Source organism: Sceloporus occidentalis, unplaced genomic scaffold (genome assembly GCF_023333645.1).
Source record: "Sceloporus occidentalis isolate IW3139 unplaced genomic scaffold, rSceOcc1.0.p SCAF_3, whole genome shotgun sequence".
In the NCBI taxonomy this organism is placed as follows: Eukaryota; Metazoa; Chordata; class Lepidosauria; order Squamata; family Phrynosomatidae; genus Sceloporus; species Sceloporus occidentalis.
In genome coordinates, this window is record NW_028316983.1 from 120,533,823 (window position 1) to 120,554,274 (window position 20,452).

The 20,452-nt window shown below is 42.4% G+C and overlaps 1 protein-coding gene across 1 annotated transcript in view; it reads right to left on the bottom strand.

Annotated features, from left to right (window-relative positions):
* Positions 1-20,452, bottom strand: part of RABGAP1L (RAB GTPase activating protein 1 like) — a 172,955-nt gene that overhangs the window by 5,160 nt on the left and 147,343 nt on the right. Inside the window, exons 21-25 of the mRNA XM_089515979.1 lie at positions 9,435-9,545; positions 7,661-7,765; positions 5,399-5,482; positions 4,886-4,957; positions 1,213-1,410 (exon numbers count right to left, since the gene is read on the bottom strand). Coding sequence (XP_089372105.1) covers positions 1,213-1,410; positions 4,886-4,957; positions 5,399-5,482; positions 7,661-7,765; positions 9,435-9,545 — 570 coding nt within the window. The remainder of the gene's footprint in view (positions 1-1,212; positions 1,411-4,885; positions 4,958-5,398; positions 5,483-7,660; positions 7,766-9,434; positions 9,546-20,452) is intronic.

Consider the following 20,452-nt stretch of genomic DNA (forward strand, 5'->3'; position numbering starts at 1 on the left):
TTAACATCTTACCATCAGCAGTCCTGGAGGGCAGATTTAAAAAGATCCCTTATGAACACAGATACTGTCCTTGTGGCTCGGAGGAAATCGAAAATATTAATCATGTTCTCTTTGGCTGTTCTTTGTATACAGAAATACGTGCTTTATATATAACACCAATTGTGTTGCAGTTTCCAGGCAGACAAGAGAAATTTTATACAAATTTTCTACTTGCAGATCAGAAGGAAGGTATAACGCAAGCAGTTGCACAATTTTTTACAGCTGCCATTGCAAATCGTAAACAGTTTGTTAAACAGATGTAATATGTTATAATATAATCTCAAAATCTGTATAGATGGCTTAATTTAACGGTAAAATTTGTAAATGAGGAGGCATGGCCATATTTTACCATACCGTCAAACTAATCTAGTTGGGGACTAAAGTCTAATGAAGCTACCCCAATCAGTTGCATCTGATTAATGGCATTTTGTAGTTTAACTCTTGCTTGGACAGGGGATATGATTGTGATTTTGAATTTATATGTCTCGAATGTGGTGCTCTATTACACAATATGATAGAGTTGTTTGCGAGGTGATGGCAGCCTACTTATTGTTGTGTGTTTGCCTGATCGTGCAGTCCTATCCTTGCTTTTTATCCTTACTTTTTATAGACCGTCAATTTTTTATACTCTCCAATCTGTACATGAACCTATGTTGTGTTTTAAACTGGAATTTTGTAATCGTGCTGGCCAATTGGCCGTAATAAAGTTATTATTATTATTATTATTATAAACAATGATTGAGAACCGTGCATAAAATAGGGTGAAAAGCATGGAAACAAGTAAATAAGTTAAACAGAATAAAGCAAAAAGAAAAAGAAAAAAGAAATTAAAAACAGAAGAAAGAGGGAAGAAGTATGACTACTCAGCCATCTGGGGAAAAGTGTTCTTTAAGGGAAAGGTTCTTAAGTTACTACTCACTAAGTGGATGAAAAGTAATGGAGGGGAGAAGCTTTAGTGTGCCCGGATGTGTGCATACAGTTGGGTGCACGGGGAGAGGCTACTGTCAAAATTCTTATCCCCTTAGATGTTTGTGTAACTGTCTCTGCCCAGGGCAAGACTCACATGAATTATAAAAACCACAAAGATGGTATAATTACTCTTTCTGCTACACCAAAGGATGCAATGGCAAGCTATAGTTAGCAATGGAACAAAATATTTATATATCCAGATACCTGTATTTTGCATTTGGCTTCTACAAGTTGTAGTTTGGTCTGTGCCAGGTCCAGCTCCATCTCTCTTAGCTGTTTTTTAAGGGCATCTTTCTCATCATCTGTGACTGTACCTGGATTTTCTCTAGGCACTGCAGGCACTTTCAATGTTCCCTCTTTACTAAATATTTCACTGCAGTGTTTGCAAGCCATCACTTTCCCCTGAAACAGCAAGTCACAAAAATAAGTAATAGCCATAGCTAAAAACTAAAAAAGAGGCAAGGATGTTTTCTTGGTGATAAAAGAAATGTTATTCAGCAGATAGAATCAGGTAGCTTCTATGTGGCTCTTTTGACCAAAAAGACAGTACCTCCTTCTACAACAATGCAGTAGCAAAACCCATCACAAGATATTGAATTTACATGGAATTCGATATCAGATACTCTAATACAGGGGTAGGCAACCTGCGGCCCGGGGGCCGGATGCGGCCCGGCGAGGCCTCGGGACCAGCCCCAGCCCGGTCCTGCCACCGACTGCCACCGGGGGCTTTGGCGTCTCATGCGAGGGGCATGGTGGGGCAATTGTCTATAGAAGCCTCAGAAACATGCATTTATCTTAACATTTTTTTAAAAATCAGCAAATTTTTTTGCGTGTTCTCCATTTTTTATTTAAAAAGTGCCCTCCATTTGAAAATTTTGTCCTACATTTGTCCCGGTTTATTTATTTATTTAATTTTTTTAAAAATTATTTAATTATTTATTTTTTGGCTTCGGCCCCCCAGTTGTCTGAGGAACAGCAACCCGGCCCCCGGCTCAAAAGGGTTGCCTACCCCTGCTCTAATATATCTCAAGAGACTGAAATACTCAAGAGATTGAATCATGCTCACATTCTGAAACTCTACTGAAGCTTCCACCCACCCCCCCTCGTGTAGTACCATCAAGTTTGACTGGTTACCATATTTTTCAGCTATATCCTGCTCATTCTAGATAGCCCAGTAAAAAAAGCCTTCTCTTTTCCTCCCTCCTTTGAAACAAAACTATCTGGAATTTTTATTCTGTGAATATTCTCAGGAGGCGACAGCTATCCACTCCCACTCACCTACCCACCAATAAACTCTGTCTGAGGAAAAGTAGATCATGATGTATCATCCCTCCCAGAGGGATTTTTAAATTCATTTCAAGATGTACTACTACCCTTTCTCAGAGGTTCAAGTTTCTAGGAAAAAAGAAATAAAAAATGCAAAATGAAATCCATGGGCTGACAGCGTAGTGCATTCCTGAGCACATTATGTTCTAATCTACAAATCAGTGTTATGGCTGTGGATCAGATAAATCTGCCTTGCTAGCCTGAAGCCAATATTATGGTTTCAGAGTGAATGTCACAATGTCTTTCTTTCTTCTGCTTAGTATTTGAAGCAGTCCTGTGCATAACATCAGAGATTCCTCACCAATGGGCTGGATTAGGGAAAACAAACTCTAGTTGAATCCAGAGAAAACAGAGGTACTCGCAATAGGCACCCTGGGTCCGGGGATGGAGATTTGTCAACCAGTCCTGGATGGGGTCACACTTCCCCTAAAGGACGAAGTTCACAGTTTGGGAGTACTCCTGGATCAATCACTACAGTTGTCATCTCAAGTAGATGCAATGGCCAGGAGTGCTTGGTACCAACTTTAGCTGATACGCCAACTGCGCCCCTATCTGGACCAAAAGGACCTTGAAGCAGTAGTACATGCACTGGTAACCTCTCATTTAGATTTCTGTAATGCGCTCTACTTGGGGCTACCCTTGTACCAAGTTCAGAAGCTTCAACTAATCCAAAATGCAGCAACCAGATTGGTCACCGGTACTTCTACGTTTGACCATATAACACCAGTGTTAAAATCTCTACACTGGCTGCCAATTAGCTTCCGGGCACAATACAAGGTGTTGGTCATTACCTTTAAAGCCCTACAAGGCTCGGGCCAGAGTTACCTGCGGGAACACCTTCCCTACATAAGCAGCCCCGCACACTCAGAACATTGGGGAAGAATTTGTTGGGACATTGTAATACTTGATTAACCACAACTTCCCATAAAGCATTCACTGCAGCAGCCCCTAAATTATGGAATAGTCTGCTGGAGGAGATCCTTTAAGAAGGCACTAAAGACGGATCTCTTCCGGTGGGCTTTCCCATCGGATTTGCTATAGAGATGATGATCTCAGGTGTGCCTGCTTTTGTTCTTTTGCTTGACAGTTTAGGAGCTCTAAATTTGGATGTCTGGCCTGCCTAAAAATCTCTATCTTTAAAAGAGCTTTCTATTCACAGAAAGTGTTCAACCATTTCCTGACCGAATTTACTTGCCTTCCCCCTTTTTTCTTAGGCACTGTTCTAACAACTTCTGCAGCGACACATACTGGTTGCTTTTAAAAGCAAGTGTACAGTTGCTCTTTTTACTTGAGGATACTTCTGCAGAAATTAAAGCCTGAGAGGATAAGTTCTCTGAAGAGACAGTTTTATACGACTATGAAGCATACCCCTAGAACCCTGTCTCTGTCTGTCATTGGTTGTCCTCATATTTGTAGAATAGAGTTTGGGAGTTATAGTCCAAAAACAGACTTTTCCAAATTGATGATGATGGTTTTTTATTTATATGTCCCGCCCAAGGATCAAAGTGGGATTACATCATTAAAATAATACAATGCAATTGAACAGTCAATAAAATACTAATACTAATACTGAATTATACATCCCTATTAGTTCCTTAAAATCTTCAAACATCAATTCATATACCATCATACTTAGAGAGGGGGATTCACACTTTCTGTGAATAGAAAGCTCTTTTAAAGATAGAGATGCTAAGAATGATCGCCTACTTTGTTTGGATATATATGACAGAAAGTGCATAAAAATCGAAAGCTACTTTGAAATTAGTTGAAACAAGAAAATATCCCACCACTGAAGCAGACAGAGGGCTTTCCTTGTCTATCGTGTGAAATATATTATCAACAAATCAATCAAGACCTTTTCCAGAGCATCTCCAAATTAGGGTATGTTCTGGATTTTTCTAGGCAGGCCAGACATCCAAATTTAGAGCTCCTAAACTGTCAAGCAAAAGAACAAAAGCAGGCACACCTAAGATGGGTACCCAGGTGTACTTAACAGAGTATTTGAAAAGTTGCCTCTTCAGCTAGATAATCATGAAACTGTTAAAAGAGGAAGAAAACTGGTTGTCTTTATACTAAAGCTTAGGCTTCTACACTTGTCCCTCCCCATTTGCGGACTTAAGAGTCTGCGGTCTTGCTTCTTTGTGAATGGCAAGTGGGGAGGGACAAAATGAGGTGCACGCGCAGCACGGTGCACAGGAGCATGTACCCATTTTGGGCTTTGAATATTTGTAGTTTTTTTGATTCACAGAAGGGGGGCTCCAGAACGGGAGGGACGACTGTAATTAACAGTGTGTTCATTAAGACACTAATAATGATATGTAAGAGCAACAGCTCCTGAAAAAGCGTGTCTCAGATCACACACTGGTCATGGATATTTTTCCACAGAGTCACAATGTGGTGTTACAGACCTTTTCAAGTGTAACAACTTACTTTCTCTCTGTTAAAAAATAGCACCAAAGAGTCAGTTGGGGAAGAACACCAAAAAAGAGCTAAAATTAATGTACAGCCTAAAACAATGTACCGTACAACTATTTGAGCAGGCTATTCTCACCTTTAGAACCTCAAGTTCCTCTTTACTGGCTGCCTGTTGTTTCTCCAGCCTACTACTCAGCTGGGTGCAAATCTAGAAGGAAATAACAGGATTTCAATATAATTCACTTTACAAAGAAAACTGAACATATTTTAAGGAACCATTAACATTTCATCCTCTTACAGCCTAAAGCAAATGTTGACAGTCCCAACTTGTTCTCTCACACTTTGATTGCAAGGCTGATCACTAAGATTTAAAAATTAACATTAGTTGAGAAACTCTCCAACCAGTTATGTGAAGGATATAATTGGCAATTTATAATTGGCCAATAGCTTGTGGATAATAGCTATAAGTAGGAAGAGCACAAGCTTGTTGCAGGACTCTGCTGGAAGGCAGCCAAGTACTGTGAGTTGATATAAGATATCAGTGGATTTTACTTGGAGAAAAACATGCCCAGATAATTCTTGCTCTACAGGAAATTATACAGACTGAAAGGAGAGTTGAGACAGTAAAACTCCAAACTTAAAATATTACTTGTTTATATTCTGCAATGATAGCAGTTGTCTTCTTTATTTCAGATTCTGCCTTCTCCAACTGTTTTCTGAAAATCTCTTTCAACTGTATATAGGAGAGAAAAAAGAGGAGCAGTCAGCTTTGAGGAACAATTTAGTAAAATAATCATATAGCTTTTCAGCCACTACAGCTTATCCAGGGGTTATCCAGGAAACTGCAATTTCTGTCTTTTTATCAGTTAAAGATATTAAAGTCCTTCAAAGCTGAAGCAGCACACAAATTGCCCAGAGTTCCAGAGTCAGGTTTTAGTATGTCATTTGAATGTGACCACTGAGTTTAACAAATTATTAACAAATTACTAGCAAATATTTTAAAGTAATATTGAGGGAGACAGCAACTGAAGGTAAGGAAAGATGCTGCTTTGTATGAGTGCAACAGCAGTCACTGCCTTTCTCTGAGGCCGAGAACATGTGATTTGCCTAGAGTCACCCAGTGGGCTTCATGGCCAAGGAGAGCATTGAACCCTAGTTTTCATAGTCCAACACTCAAACCACTATGCCATGCTGGGTCTCTATACAATGTCTATCCCACTCCATATCGTAAGATCTCTGGGTGGCTTACAATAAAATCAGTTAAACAATTTAAAATGTAAAACATGTACGACAAAAAAAAAAAATTAAAAATCTAAAAGCTTATTAAACAACTGCATCAATTAAAAATATGAAGTTAAAACTGTTGCATGCAGCCATTCAGCCCCAAAGGCTGTTATAGAAAGCCACGTTTTAACCTCAAAATCAGACCAAAGTCAGCATCAATTAGGTATCCAGGGGTAATAGGGAATATGCAAAAAAATCTTGTTGATAATGGACAGGTTTGCTCTATGTAATACTTGAATGAAAGACATAATGCAGTAGTAGAAAAATAATTTAATGCTTTATGTATTTTATTTCTCTTTTTCTTATATCACATCTTATTATTATGTATTAAAAAGTAATAATTATTTTTATATTACTATTACTAATAATAGTATAAATAACTATATCAACATTTTCTACAGTCAAATGTAACACTCCAAAGCATATGTTTCTAAAAATGTTATATCTGTTTATTCTGGACTTTGACATCATTGGAACATTATGCGATGTAATATTTTCATATATGACATTTGTGTATGAACACAATAAGCCTGATAACTAGACTACTATGCAGCTATTGGGATAGAATCTGCAACTTTCCATAAGAAGTATTTCAATAAGAAGTATTTCAATAAGAAGTACAACAATGGACTCTTTTTTCAGCTCTGTTTTTCCCTCTCTAGGCGCATATTTGTTTCACAAATTTGATGGAGCGCCCAATATTCTGTTCAGTTCTTATGTTAATAGCATGACAATCTGAGCCTCAGATTGATAATCTGTTATGGTTTGAGTATGTCTCTATAATTTTGCTTTTATTTATTCATTATAAATAAAATATGGAAGTTTGCCACATTCCTAAAGGGTACCTGAAGACAGATCAGCAAAATTCAGCACTATTCACTGGGCCATTATCAGGGGTCAAAATGCTGGACTGGCCCCCAGAGGACCCTGCAGGACCACATTACAAGGTATTGATCCATTTAACTCATTCATATTAATCTGGAATGTTAATTCATGTTCACCAAGAATAAAAGGAACTATCTTAATTAGAAATCCTTTTTTGGCTTGATATACTTAAAACAAACTGAATGTAGCTGACGTAAAGCTACCAAATGTAAGTACTACAAACATGCCTCTGATCAAAGCATTAGAAACATGTCTCTAGCACAGAGTCAAACCCAAAACTCTGGCGACAGAGGACAAAATTTCAATGGTCACTTCCTTTCACAAATGAACTTGTGAGATAATCCACTTGAAAACAACTGGCAACTGTACAAAGAGAACTTTCCGTTGGATGGCACCACATAGCCAGATACATCCAATTCTTGCTTTGCTATTCTTGACTATTTGTACAGTAAACTAGTTCTAATTAGAGATCCACAGAGGCTTGCCTTGAAATGCAAATATCAACATGCATGTTAATGGCATTCAAACAATTAACCTCACTCTAATCTGGCTCTCACACACCACCTCTCTTGCTTGGCTTCATGGCAGAGCTGTGTGGTCTGTAACTTCATGTGGTTTGCTTGATCTTTAGTCAATGCTCTGTACCTCTTCCTTTTGGATATCCTGTATTTAAATGTTTTGTACTCAAGTTGGTAGCCCCTGCCTCTCACCACATGGATCAATATACAGTAGCTAATTTTACCTGGGCTGTTTCTTCTTCCTGTTTTCGCTTCTCCCCTTCAGTTTCTACTAGTTTCTGTTTGGTCAGGAGCAGCTCCTTATTCAAAACATCTGCTTTGTCTTCAGCCTGAAATACCAAGGAAGACTCATATATACAAACAGTGACAATGCAATTTATCTCACAGGGAACCTTAGTGGAATTTAACTGGGGTGTTTGGAAAGTTTGTGCATTCTTGTATTATAAGTCCCTCCTTAAGAGTAAAGAAGATGAATTGTGAGTGAGTGAAGCAGGGTGGCCAAGGATGCTGTCTGGCTGATGGTAGAAATGTGAGAGGGAGAGGGAGAGAGGAGGGCACGAGGGAGTGTGAGGGATGAAAAGCTTGGAAGGTGGGGTGGGTGGGTTAGAGTTTTGTATAAGGATATTTGTGAATCACAGAGGACAGTCAACAAACTACATGCTATGAAAACATGTTTTGACACATCACTATATTATTATTACATATTATTTAATAATTGTTCATTCAACCACACCTCAATATTACTCAAGCCATGAAGGGCTGTGACAAAGCTGAAAGGAGGAAATACATGTTTTAGTGTGGCAGTAGAATATCAAATATAAAAGAAATCATGAAAGCCTGTGAGAAAAGTAATAACCCAAAGAAGTTTGAAGCTTAAATCTACTTTTAATAGATGGTGTGCAAGCACCCGGGGAAAGACAACATTCCTAACACTGATGGTGTGTGAGGTTGAAGTATGAGGTAAGTGAGTTGTGTTTTTAAAAAAATCTCTTCTTGCTGCTAAAGCATTAGCTCAGGTGCGGCAGCTGTGGCAGTGAATTTTCCTGTAGATGCATGGCCTCTTGCAAGTGTCTCTGTACATATAGTCGATCCCACCCCAGCGGGATTTAAAATAAATGGTTAGCAATGCAATTATAACATACAGTCAGCCCTCGGTATCCACAGACTTGCCACCCCCAGATTCAAGTATCCCCGGATGGAAAGCCTGCATTATGCCCAATGGCAGCACGTGAACGTGACCACACCAGCATTAGGGACAGCCCCTGTTGTCCCTAATGGTGGCACGGCCGCACGCACACACCATCCCTGGAGACAGCGGAACTTGGGCATCCATGGCTTTTGGTATCCATGTGAGGAGGGAGGTCCAGAATGGATCTCCCACGGATACTAAGGGCTGACTGTATTATTGTCTGTATGCAGACTCCATATAAATATTGGACCAGGATTGCAAAGTCCATACCTACATCTTTGCAACAAGTATCTAAGCATAGTCAGGCACTATGTATGGGCACTTGTACTGAACCATTGGCAAGTTCCTGTGTTATAGAGCATTGACTCTTCTATTACATAATAGATCTATATTTATTGGGTGAATTTAGGCTCATGCTAACTTCTATTGAGACGTAAGGGTAGGCTATGATGATAATGATGTCATGGCAAAGCATATGCAGAAGTTGAGATCCAAAGGACTATCAGAGTATAGACTTACTTTTGTAATTTAGCAGAGTCTAAAGTACATTTAGAAAATTATTTCAGTGGCAAACAGTGTTTAGAACCATATTCCAGTCCTTAATGGATGGCTACAGGCCAACCTTTTTCCCTGCCATCTTCTGTCATTATATATGCTTGTAGTAACATCCCGCAGAACACATAATATCCGGTTTCCTACATTAACTTGAAATCCAATTGAAAACCTAATGGATGTTCCCTAGCTGCAAACACAACAGTGATTTCTCTACTTTTTTGTCAGGTCTGGTTGCAGATGAAGGCTCTTCTCACCTGATCCAAGTCATTTCGTAGAGCAATTTTGCTTGTTACAAGTTCATGGGCAAGGTCATCATTCTCTTGCTCAAGTCGCATGCTGGCTTCCTGAAGCCTGCGGTTCTCTCTCTGCAGAAAAAGAGGAATGAACAAAACAGGAACTGTCTTAACTCTTATCTACAGTGTGCAACACAGAGAGCAGAGGAAGTGCAAGCTATTTGACCTACAGAACTGAGATGTAAAAAAATTCTGTTCACTCAGAAGCAAAGCATGATAGGTTGTTTCACTAGCCATATCCTTACAGAAGATGGTGAAATAGAGCACATTTAAGTTCTTCTAGCCATTATTTATTGCCATAACATCTTGTCCTGCATGTGAGTATTTTCTTCAACACTCGTCCTGATTCTGTGAAGCAGAATAATTTTACTTTTATCATGAAAAGTTTGAAATCATTCTCATTCCTGGTTTTCTGAACTTTAATAACCAAACATGGGAAAAGGAGTACATACTCATGGGGAATGAAATGGAATTGCTACCTTTCAATACTCACTTATAGGAATAGTATGTTTCTGTCTCTTTAGCACACCTTGTCTGATGGTATTTTAAAATTGCTAGATTGCTTCTAGCAATCTTGCCATATTTGTATTATTCCTGCGTTATGAGTTTGATACAAAGAAATGTGTTGTTTATGCACCATCCATCAAGTTGATTTTAATTCTATAAAAGAGACCTCCAAGAGACACTGTTATTAATAGCCATGTTCAGATCCTGCAAATTGTGGCTTCTTTGAATCCACCTGTAATGTGGTATTCCTCTTTAAAACATTGTTTTAAAGAAATATATAAGCAGCTTCCTTTGGTAATGTTACATGTCTGCTACAGGTTGAATCTCCCTTATCCAAAATGGTTGGGACCAGAAGTATTCTGGATTTTGGAAATTTCTTTTTGGATTTCAGAATACCTGTATTTCCATACACATACATAACTAGATATTTTGGAGATGGTACCCTGTCAGGATTGGGCTAATCCTGCCAAGATGTTGTGCTGGGGAATTCTGTTCTGCGTCAGCTATGTAGATTAGATTGATAGTGATAATATACGTGATATTTTGTATGTTTAAAACATGTTAATTGCCTAGATTAAGACAACTTGAGAGAGAGTTTGTATTGGATGGCTGGTAAAGGTATGTGGGGGAGTGCTTGTTTTGTCCACTGCAGCTTCTAAAGGCTTGAAGGCCTCTGTTACTGCTAATGATTGCAGTTTGCACAATTAAGTGAAGCTTTCCTGGAAAAGAAGAAAATTCAACCAAAGAAGCAATTGTTTGGAGAATGATGTAATGTGTAGCCCACCAGGCCTTTCAAATTATTTTGTTAGATGTGTGTGTTCCCTTGTTTCTTAGAAGGAACTTCCTGACAGTGAGAGCTGTTCGACAGTGGAACACATTCCCTCAGAGTGTAGTAGAATCTCCTTCTTTGGAGGTCTTTAAACAGAGGCTGGATGTCCATCTGTCAGGATGCTTTGATTATGTGTTCCTGCATGGCAGGAGGTTGGACTGGATGGCCCTTGTGGTCTCTTCCAATTCTATGGTTCTATGATTCAGTTCTGTCCAAAGATGCCTTACTGGTAACTCCTAATCATCTATGACTCCAGCAATAAAGAGCTTTCTGATCATCCACAGAAGCCTGATTGACTGTGTCTGGGGGGATGAGTTCAGCTAGTTCTCACAGACCCCAAGCTAAACAAAATTAAGTTTCTTTTTTAAAAAAAATATCTTTATGAGAATAAAAAAGAAACAGATACATTTCCCGTCGATAATATAGAGTTATCACTACAAAGTAAATATATACTTTCTTTAAAGACAAAAGCAAGATTTCACTTCTGTTTAAGGTGCTAGTGTATTGATTCCTCTTTTTAACTTTTGCACTGTTTCTCATCTGTTATTTCTATAAACTTAACTTTGGCTGTCTGACAAAATTAACAATAATTTCAAATCATTGTTATTTTGTACAGCATTCATTGCTTGCTTCCCTTTCCCCTCCATTTATTGTAATACTGGTCCATTGTATACCTTTGATTACCTTTTATAAATTAAGTTTCATATATATCTTATAAAGATAGCCTACAGGTAATTTTATACAATATTTTGAATAATTTTGTGTATGAAACAAAGCTGACATACCACTGAACCATCAGAAAGATAAGGTATCACTTTGGGTCACTCAGCCACCCATATAAAACAGTTATGGTTTTTGGAATATTTCAAATTTTGGAATTCTGGATAAGGGACACTCAACCTATATGTAATCCACAAAAAATGCAGAGTTAATGGAAATATGCATGGTATGTATTTTTCCTGGAAGCCAAGATGACAAAATTTAGGCTGGCATACTTTGGACATATCATGAGAAGACACGAATCATTGGAAAAAAACAATAATGCTAGGAAAGGTGGAGGGAAGTAGAAAGAAAGGAAGGCCGCATGCTAGGTGGATGGACTCTATTAAAGAGATCACAAGTATGTTTATAAGGTGTATACAAAACAAACAAATTTCATGCTTAGGTCCTATCTCCAAACTATTTCATTATGTATTTGCAAATACAGTATTCCGAATTCCAAAACAAAACAAATTTTGGAACTCCAAAACAGGGCATAAGAGCGCTGGGTGGAAGGCTTTCAAGAAGCCAGGATGAGTTCTCGGACTGGTACTGAGAGCTGAGTCAAGGCTGGATCCTCCACGCCACAAGATGGAGAGTGTCCACGTCAGGGTGGCAAATCCAACCATGGTGAAGGATCAGGAGGTCGGGACGGAGCAGCAGAGGCCGGAATTGGTTGTTGGAGAGATGAAGGAAAGGGGCAAGCCACGGCTGTCTCGGGTGATCAGGATTGCGTCCGATCTGTCTGTGTGTAGCTTTGCTACCACTCTGGTGATCAGAGGAAATGGGGGGAAGGCGTAGAACTTTTTGCCAGACCACTGGAAGAGGAAGGCATCCCCTTGGGACCAAAGTGCAGGGATCCTGGAACAGAAGTGGTCGCAATGAGTGTTGAGATGAGAGGCAAAAAGGTCGATGTCCGGCATTCCCCACAGAGAGAAGAGGTGGAGGGCAACCTGTGGATTCAGTTGCCACTTGTGACAAGAGTCTGGAGTCCTGTTCAGCTTGTCTTGAAGCTTGTTCTCCTCTCCAGGGAGGTGTATGTCTTGCAAGGTGATCTGTTTTCGGATGCACCCGTTCCAAATTTGAAGTATGAGGCCGAGAAGAGTAGTCGACCTGGTACCGCCCTGCATGTTGATGTAATACATCACAGTCGTATTGTCCGTGAGGAGGACGACAACCTGGTTCTGCATGGAGGGCTCGAAGGTCTTCAATCATTTCTGTACTGCCAACATCTCAACAGCATTGATGTGGAGTTGGCGTTCTTTGGGAGACCATCTGCCATGGACAGAGAGGTTGTCGAAATGGGCTCCCCAGTCCATGTTTGAGGCATCGGTGGTCAGTGAGGTCTGTGGTTGTGGTGGCACAAAGGGAATGCCCAAGACATTGTGTGGAGAGAGTGGGCAACAGGCCTTGGGATGGTGATCCATTTCCATGGGTCGTTGAAGGCAGGGTTGAAGACCGAGAGGAGCCATGACTGGAAGGAATGCATCCGGATGCGGGCCCACGGTGTGACATATGTGGTGGATGCCATATGGCTGAGGGCGACCTGAACTGTTCGCGCAGTGATGCGTCGGAAGCAAGGCAGCGAAGAATTGCAGACCTGAGGTTGAGGAACCTATTGTGAGGAAGGTATGTTCTGCAGGTCATGGAGTCCAAGGTGGCCCCTATGAAGCGCACCCGCTGGTTTGGGCAGAGGGTGGACTTTTCTCTGTTGATCATGAGTCCCAAGTGGTGAAGGAGGGAAAGTGCCGACTCAAGATGGGAGATGAGCATCTGTCTGGACGGGTTCACGAACAACCAATCGTCGAGGTAAGGAAAGATGATGTTTTGTTGGTGGAGGTATGCAGCTACGACTGCCATGCACTTTGTGAAAACTCTCAGTGCAGTGGAAAGTCCAAAAGGTAACACTCAGTACCAAAAGCAGTCGGGGCCGACAGAGAAGGCGAGGAGGTCCCGGTGGTCCTCTCGGATGCTGATGTGGAAATAAGCATCCCGAAGATCCAAGGTGGCGAACCAGTCTGACTTCTGCAGGAGAGGCAAGATGTAAGCCAAGGTTACCATGTGGAAACGCTTATATGCAATGAAAGAGTTGAGAAAACGCAAGTCCAGGATGGGACAGAGGCCGCCTGTGGCTTTCGAGACAATGAAGTATCTGGAGGAAGGGCAATGTCGGGTCGGGGACGGGCTTGATGGCCCCTTTCTGAAGCAAGGAGCACATTTCGTCGAGAAGGGTGTCTGAGTGGTGAGAATGATGCCCCTTGGGGGAGAGGATTGGAGCTCCAGGACATACCCCTACAGACAATGGAAAGCACCCAGGAGTCGGATGTTATGGAGGCCCAAGAATGGTGGAAGTGGGCCAGGCGATCCCCAAAGGGAGTTGACAGAATGGAGTGCGCTGGGGAACTTCAGAAGCGGTGCTTGCCTTGATCTGCATCCTTCTTATGGAAGGGTTGCTTGTATTTTTGTTTTTGTTGGCATTTCCTCTGTTGTTGGGGAGGGAAGCGCTGCTGTTGGTAGTCCGTGGACTGGTTGGATCTGCCCTGGTTGGGGGGGAGGGGGTAGGGAGGTCTTTGCCATCCCAAACGGCGTTGAGAGAAAGGAGAGCGAGAAGTGGAGGAAGAAGACATACTTATAGGCTGTTTTCTTCGTTTGATTTTTGAAGTTGAGCTTCTCATCAGTCTCCTTATGAAACAGACCCATGGCGTCAAAGGGGAGCTTTTTGATGGCCTGTTTGGCTTGAGGCATTAGGCCCAAAGAGCTTAGCCAGCTGTGGCGTTGGAGGGTCAGGGTGCCTGAGAGTTGTCAGGAAGCACAGTCAACCAAATGTCAAGCCCCTGAGATCTGGTGCGAGTTCGGGCAAGGGACGAGGAGACAAATGAGGTTGAGGTGCTGGTTGGGCGCATGGTACCAAGCCCAGTTCGGTGTCAGCAGGCTGGGCGGGCATGGATGGCCATGGCTGTCCATCTCTTGTTCTCAGGGAGGTCTCCATACAAGGGAAGAGCTTTCTCCCAAAGCTGCTGTTGGTAGGCAGCCATACACGTTGAGTAGTTCTGGATTTTGAGGTCCAGGACCGCGGAGGCGTAGGATTTCCGTGACATGGTGTCGAGCTTACGATCCTCTTTGTCATTAGGGGTCAAAGCTGCCTTCAGGGCCGAGTGAATCTGTGAGGCTTCCACTATTGCCGAGTTCGGGCAAGGGTGTTCAAAGAGCCAAATCTCTTCCGAGGGTGTAATATGGTAGAGATTTGTCAGGTTTTCGGTGGAAGGTTGAGCCATGGATAAAGTGGGCCAAGAACTCTTTGCAATCCTGGACATCGATGGTAGGAATGCAATGGTGGTCGGAGTTGAGACCTTGTCCCAAACCCTCTCATCAATGGGATGAAGAGCTTAAGAGTCTGCATGGAGGACAATGTTTAGGGCCTTGCCCATCTGGATCATTTGTTCCGAAAAGGAAAAAAATGTCATCTGAAAGAGAGGGGGCCTCGAGAAAGGCGAGAGCCTGTGACTGTTGAGCCGAAACAGTCAGAGACGGAGTGGTCTACGGGTTCAGCGGAACCTGACCTGATCCTGGTGCAGGCCAAGAGAGCCTGAGTGGTTACCGGTACCGGAAACAAGGGGCACACTTGCAGGGAGACAGCAGAAGCCGACTGTATGGGTCGGACTGGTTCCACCCGGGAAACCGAGAAGAGGCAAGACCGAAGTGGAATGGACGCAGCCGATGACCTTGGAGGAGGCAAGGGAGGTTCAACAGGTTGGAAGGTTGAAAAAAAACAGCCTCTGCGGACTTCAGAAGGATCAAAAGGCAAAAAATAAGTGTCTGTGGCTTGATCAAAAACAACATCCCATCTGGGAGGTTCAGCAAGGACAGAGGATGCATCACAGTCCTGTTCGTCCTCGAAACAAACGACCTCCGAAGTCTGGGAGAGTCGGTCCAGTATCACCACCTGGGTGAAAAGAGAAGGTTCCTCTTCACCCTCCGAGAGTTGGTAGGATTCAGACAAGTAATGCAAAAAGGTGTCTGGTCGGGCCCGGGAGTCAGGATGAGGAGAAAACTGAGGTTGAGGTGCTGGTTGGGTGCACGGTACCGAGCCCAGTTCAGTGTCAGCAGGCTGGGTGGGCATGTCGGTACAGGACCAGCAGTCGGAGTCGGAGACCAGACAGCGACAGGACTTCTTTCCGGAGTGATGGGATGAGTCCTTGGACTTGTACCGAGATTTGTGCTTTCTCTTCTCCGGTTTGGAGTCTGAGGACCTTTTCCTGTTTGGTGAGGATGGGTGGCCAGCCACATCCTGGTCCAAAGACCTCAATTTGCCTGGGGTTGATGACCTAGAAACATCCAGAGAGGGTTTGCCCTCAGCAGCAGTAGCCTTGGCAGGGACCCCTGAGACCAGAGATGGGAGCTTGCCCTTGGCGGCCGCAGCCTTGGCAGAGGTTCTAGAGGTGGAGGGAGGCTTCAAGATTTGCGCGTAGGGCATGGATCTCAGGCGCATCCCCCTATTGTTCCTGGCTTGTGGAGTGAAGGCCATGCAGTGAGGGCAGGAAGCAGGGACGTGGCCCTTGCCCAGGCAGAGGAGGCAAAAGGAGTGTCAGTCGAGTGCCAGGATGTTCGTTCCAAATTCAGTGCACTTTTTAAAAGAGTGCACAGACATATTTAGACCAAAGCCAAGGGACGAAGAGAAAGAATTGTCAAGAAGTCTGAGTGTTGCCGTTACTGTTAATCAGAGTCCAAAACCAAGTTCAAGTCACAATCCAAGTCAGAGTCCAACAAAGTCAAAGCAAATGCAGAAAACGAAAGCGAAAGCTAAGGAAGGAGCGATTCTAAGCGAGGTTCCTAAGCTGCTCACACGGCGGACAAAAGGAACTGAGAAAGGGCAGGAATACATCCTGCCTATATAGAGGGTGGGCGGAGCTACCGCCAAAAAGTCTTCCCTAGCGATTCCAGTAGGATCCGGAAATGCTGCGCAGGCACAGAATAACCCATATGTGTGTTTCGCAGAGACCATAAAGAAGAATATATGGTCTTCCAGATGCTGCTGGACTGCAAGCCCTAGCTAAGATAGCATATAGTGAGAAATGATGCAGTTCAACAACACCTAGCAGACAACATGATTCCCACCCCTATGAAGCATTTGCATTGATTATTTACTATTATTATTATTATTATTATTATTATTATTATTATTATTATTTGTATCCCGCTTCTCCCTATATCAGATTGAGGCAGTTTATTTTTTTATTATTAGAAGTGAATTTTTTCACTCAGTGCAATTGGATGATCCAGCAAGATAACTAGTTGGATATCTCAGAGGAGACAGCATTTCAAAATACAACATGGGTTAACTGTAATTATTCTGCATTCAAAGTGCAAGAGAGCAGAGGTAAAGCCATCTCCATTATGAGATACGGGATGACTGTACAAGCCAGGCACACATTACATGCAATAGTAATCTACATTTCTCTGTAAAGATTGTTTATAGTTCTCTATTTCACACAAAAGGAGAAAAGAACACTTCCTTAAACAAAGTTAGCTGACAACAAAGAGGTCCAAGCTGACCATTCTTCTGCCACAGTTAATGGGACACACACACACACACACCGCGTAGTATTTTATTACTAAATGGACATGAACAATGAGGGTAGCCAATAGAAATGTGACTAACAACTCAAACTCTCTGCAGCCTTGTCTGAACAGTAGTTGGTTTTGCTATATGCTCGGCAAAAGCTTCAGTGTTTGCAAAGCAGTAACATACATGAGCTTCAGGCTCCTGGCTTTGCATTTACAGATGAGTGGGCAAGCTGACCGTGTGGTAGGAACTGTAGTGTCCTCCCCTTCCTTGAATAAAATGCTTTCAATTTTTAAAAAATGAACATACCCCATGTATACATCAAGTTAGTGAAGGAAAGCTCTTCAGTCCAATACATTATTATTTTTTGACTGATGGACACTAACAAGCTGCTTTTCTCCACTGTGCTGTAAATAAGAATTAATTGACAAGAGCCCAATTCCAGCACATTGTTTTCCTTCAACAAATATGCCTTCAGGAAGTGACAATGTCATCATGTCAGAATTAGCCCTTATTCTCTGCAATTTCCAACAAGGAAGAAGTATTTACTTCACATAATACAATTTTTTCTTAAATCCTGTGCAACACAGAATCTGAGATGGAAAGATTTAAGGCAGGAAAGTTTCATACTCAGTTTAAACATAACCCAATTGTTAATACTGGTACACTTTGGAGGCAAACTTTCATAACCGTGCTAGCCAAAAGTAAGATGATATTGCAAACAGATGTTTCCTAACCTAATCCTGTGTTGTGAACAGTTCCTAGTTGTAGGTCTCTGTGGAATCAACAAAGAAGGACAAGGGAACTGCTTGTTATGAAGCATCAGGGAGGATACTGCATTTCCAAAATAAAGAGGAAAACATAAAATATGCACACGGATAAAACTTACCTCCAGGAAAGTCACAGAGCAACTACTGCTTTCAATCATGGATAAAAAGTTGAGAGAGAGAGTTAATCCAGTGAAATTTATGTACCAACTCGAATAATAACGAGGAGGCAAAGAAAATCCCAACCTGAAAGAGTCCCTGTATTGGGATTAGCTTTATATTTAAAGCACAGAATCTATTCCTGCTTTTAGCTATTAAAACAAACATTTGATTGAAAAAAGGAAGCTCAAAGCCAGAAAACACGAAGGCTGTAATACACTAAACTCCACCTTCAGCCATCCTCCTCAAGAGTGAAGAAAGAACAGACTGATTTGCTTAACTGATGCAAATTGATTGTTCTTAACATTGGGTGTGACTCACGTCACACACCTATATTTGGTTGCAACAGAGCAACTATTTGGAAAACAAACTGCTTCAGTTAAAAAAAAATACATTTTTATACTAGTGGAAAAATTAAGTCTGATTTTGCAGGAAAAAAAAGAAAGAAAGTTAGCCTGCAAAACCAATTACTGCAAGACACTAACATCACCAGGCTATAAAATCTTCAGTTAGCTTGGATATAATAAGACGTTTTTCCACTGTGTTGTCTGTTGCTATGAGAAATTTAAACCTATAGTCCTCCAGAATGTCATAATTAAAGTTCTTCTTTTTAAAATAAAATGATGCCGAATTGTATAATAACATCCAAAATCCACAAAACAGCAATACTGTCATTGGATCAACCAAACTGTATAATATTCATGTTGCAAACTTTTGAAGATCGACTGGCTTCTTCATGAAGCAAAGGTGCTCAAATTCATACAGGAGAGAAAAAAAGTTATCACGTTAATCATAAGCCTGCATTTGGGCAAGATGTGGCTGTTCTCAGTTCCGATGGTTCAGGAGGAAAATTCATGCAGGTGGGCCCCTCCTCATTCTGGCCATGTGGGTACCCCAGGACATGAAATTTTTTGAGTTCCATTAGCAAGACAAAAAGAGATGCTTTTCTTGAGATCCAAGTTGTCCCCACCTTTTGTGAAGCTACAAGTTCCTTTGTAAGGCAGAGCACTGAATTTCTAACAAAGCCTTCCATGTTTTTCCATTAGGAAACATTTTTAGGTGCAATTTTGGAAAAAACATTCCAAATGTAGTCTAATTTTTTTAAAAGAAAAACATTTTACCTTTGTTGGAGGTAGCAACTTCAAATGGTAAAGTCACATTTGTTTTCTGGATGTAAGAAAGAAGCTCCTCCCTCCTAAACTGTCATCCTTTGGCCTGAGAGGGAGAGAATGGGCTGGCCCAACTCCATCAGGGCTAGCCTGAAGAAAGAGGCTCCTCCCTCCTTAACTGTCATCCTTTGGCCTGAGAGGGAGAGAATAGGCTGGCCCAGCTCCATCAGGGCTAGCCTGAAGAAAGAGGCTCCTCCCTCCTTAACTGTCATCCTTCGGCCTGAGAGGGAGAGAATAGGCTGGCCCAGCTCCATCAGGGATAGCCTGAAGAAAGAGGCTCCTCCCTCCTTAACTGTCATCCTTCGGCCTGTGAGGGGGAGAATAGGCTGGCCCAGCTCCATCAGAGCTAGCCTGAAGAAAGAGGCTCCTCCCTCCTTAACTGTCATCCTTCGGCCTATGAGGGAGAGAATAGGCTGGCCCAGCTCCATCGGGGCTAGCCTGAAGAAAGAGGCTCCTCCCTCCTTAACTGTCATGCTTCGGCCTATGAGGGAGAGAATAGGCTGGCCCAGCTCCATTGGGCTAGCCTGAAGAAAGAGGCTCCTCCCTCCTTAACTGTCATGCTTCGGCCTATGAGGGAGAGAATAGGCTGGCCCAGCTCCATCAGGGCTAGCCTGAAGAAAGAGGCTCCTCCCTCCTTAACTGTCATCCTTTGGCCTGAGAGGGAGAGAATAGGCTGACCCAGCTCCATCGGGGCTAGCCTGAAGGAAGAGGCTCCTCCCTCCTTAACTGTCATCTTTCGGCCTGTGAGGGGGAGAATAGGCTGGCCCAGCTCCATCAGAGCTAGCCTGAAGAAAGAGGCTCCTCCCTCCTTAACTGTCATCCTTCGGCCTATGAGGGAGAGAATAGGTTAGCCCAGCTCCATTGGGCTAGCCTGAAGAAAGAGGCTCCTCCCTCCTTAACTGTCATGCTTCGGCCTATGAGGGAGAGAATAGGCTGGCCCAGCTCCATCAGGGCTAGCCTGAAGAAAGAGGCTCCTCCCTCCTTGTCATCCTTTGGCCTGAGAGGGAGAGAATAGGCTGACCCAGCTCCATCGGGGCTAGCCTGAAGGAAGAGGCTCCTCCCTCCTTAACTGTCATCCTTTGGCCTGTGAGGGAGAGAATAGGCTGGCCCAGCTCCATTAGGGCTAGCTGGAAGAAGAGACTCCTCCCTCCATAACTGTCATCTTCCGGCCTGTGAGGGAGTTGACCAGGCAGGCCGAGCTCCACCAGGGCTAGCCTGGAAGAAGA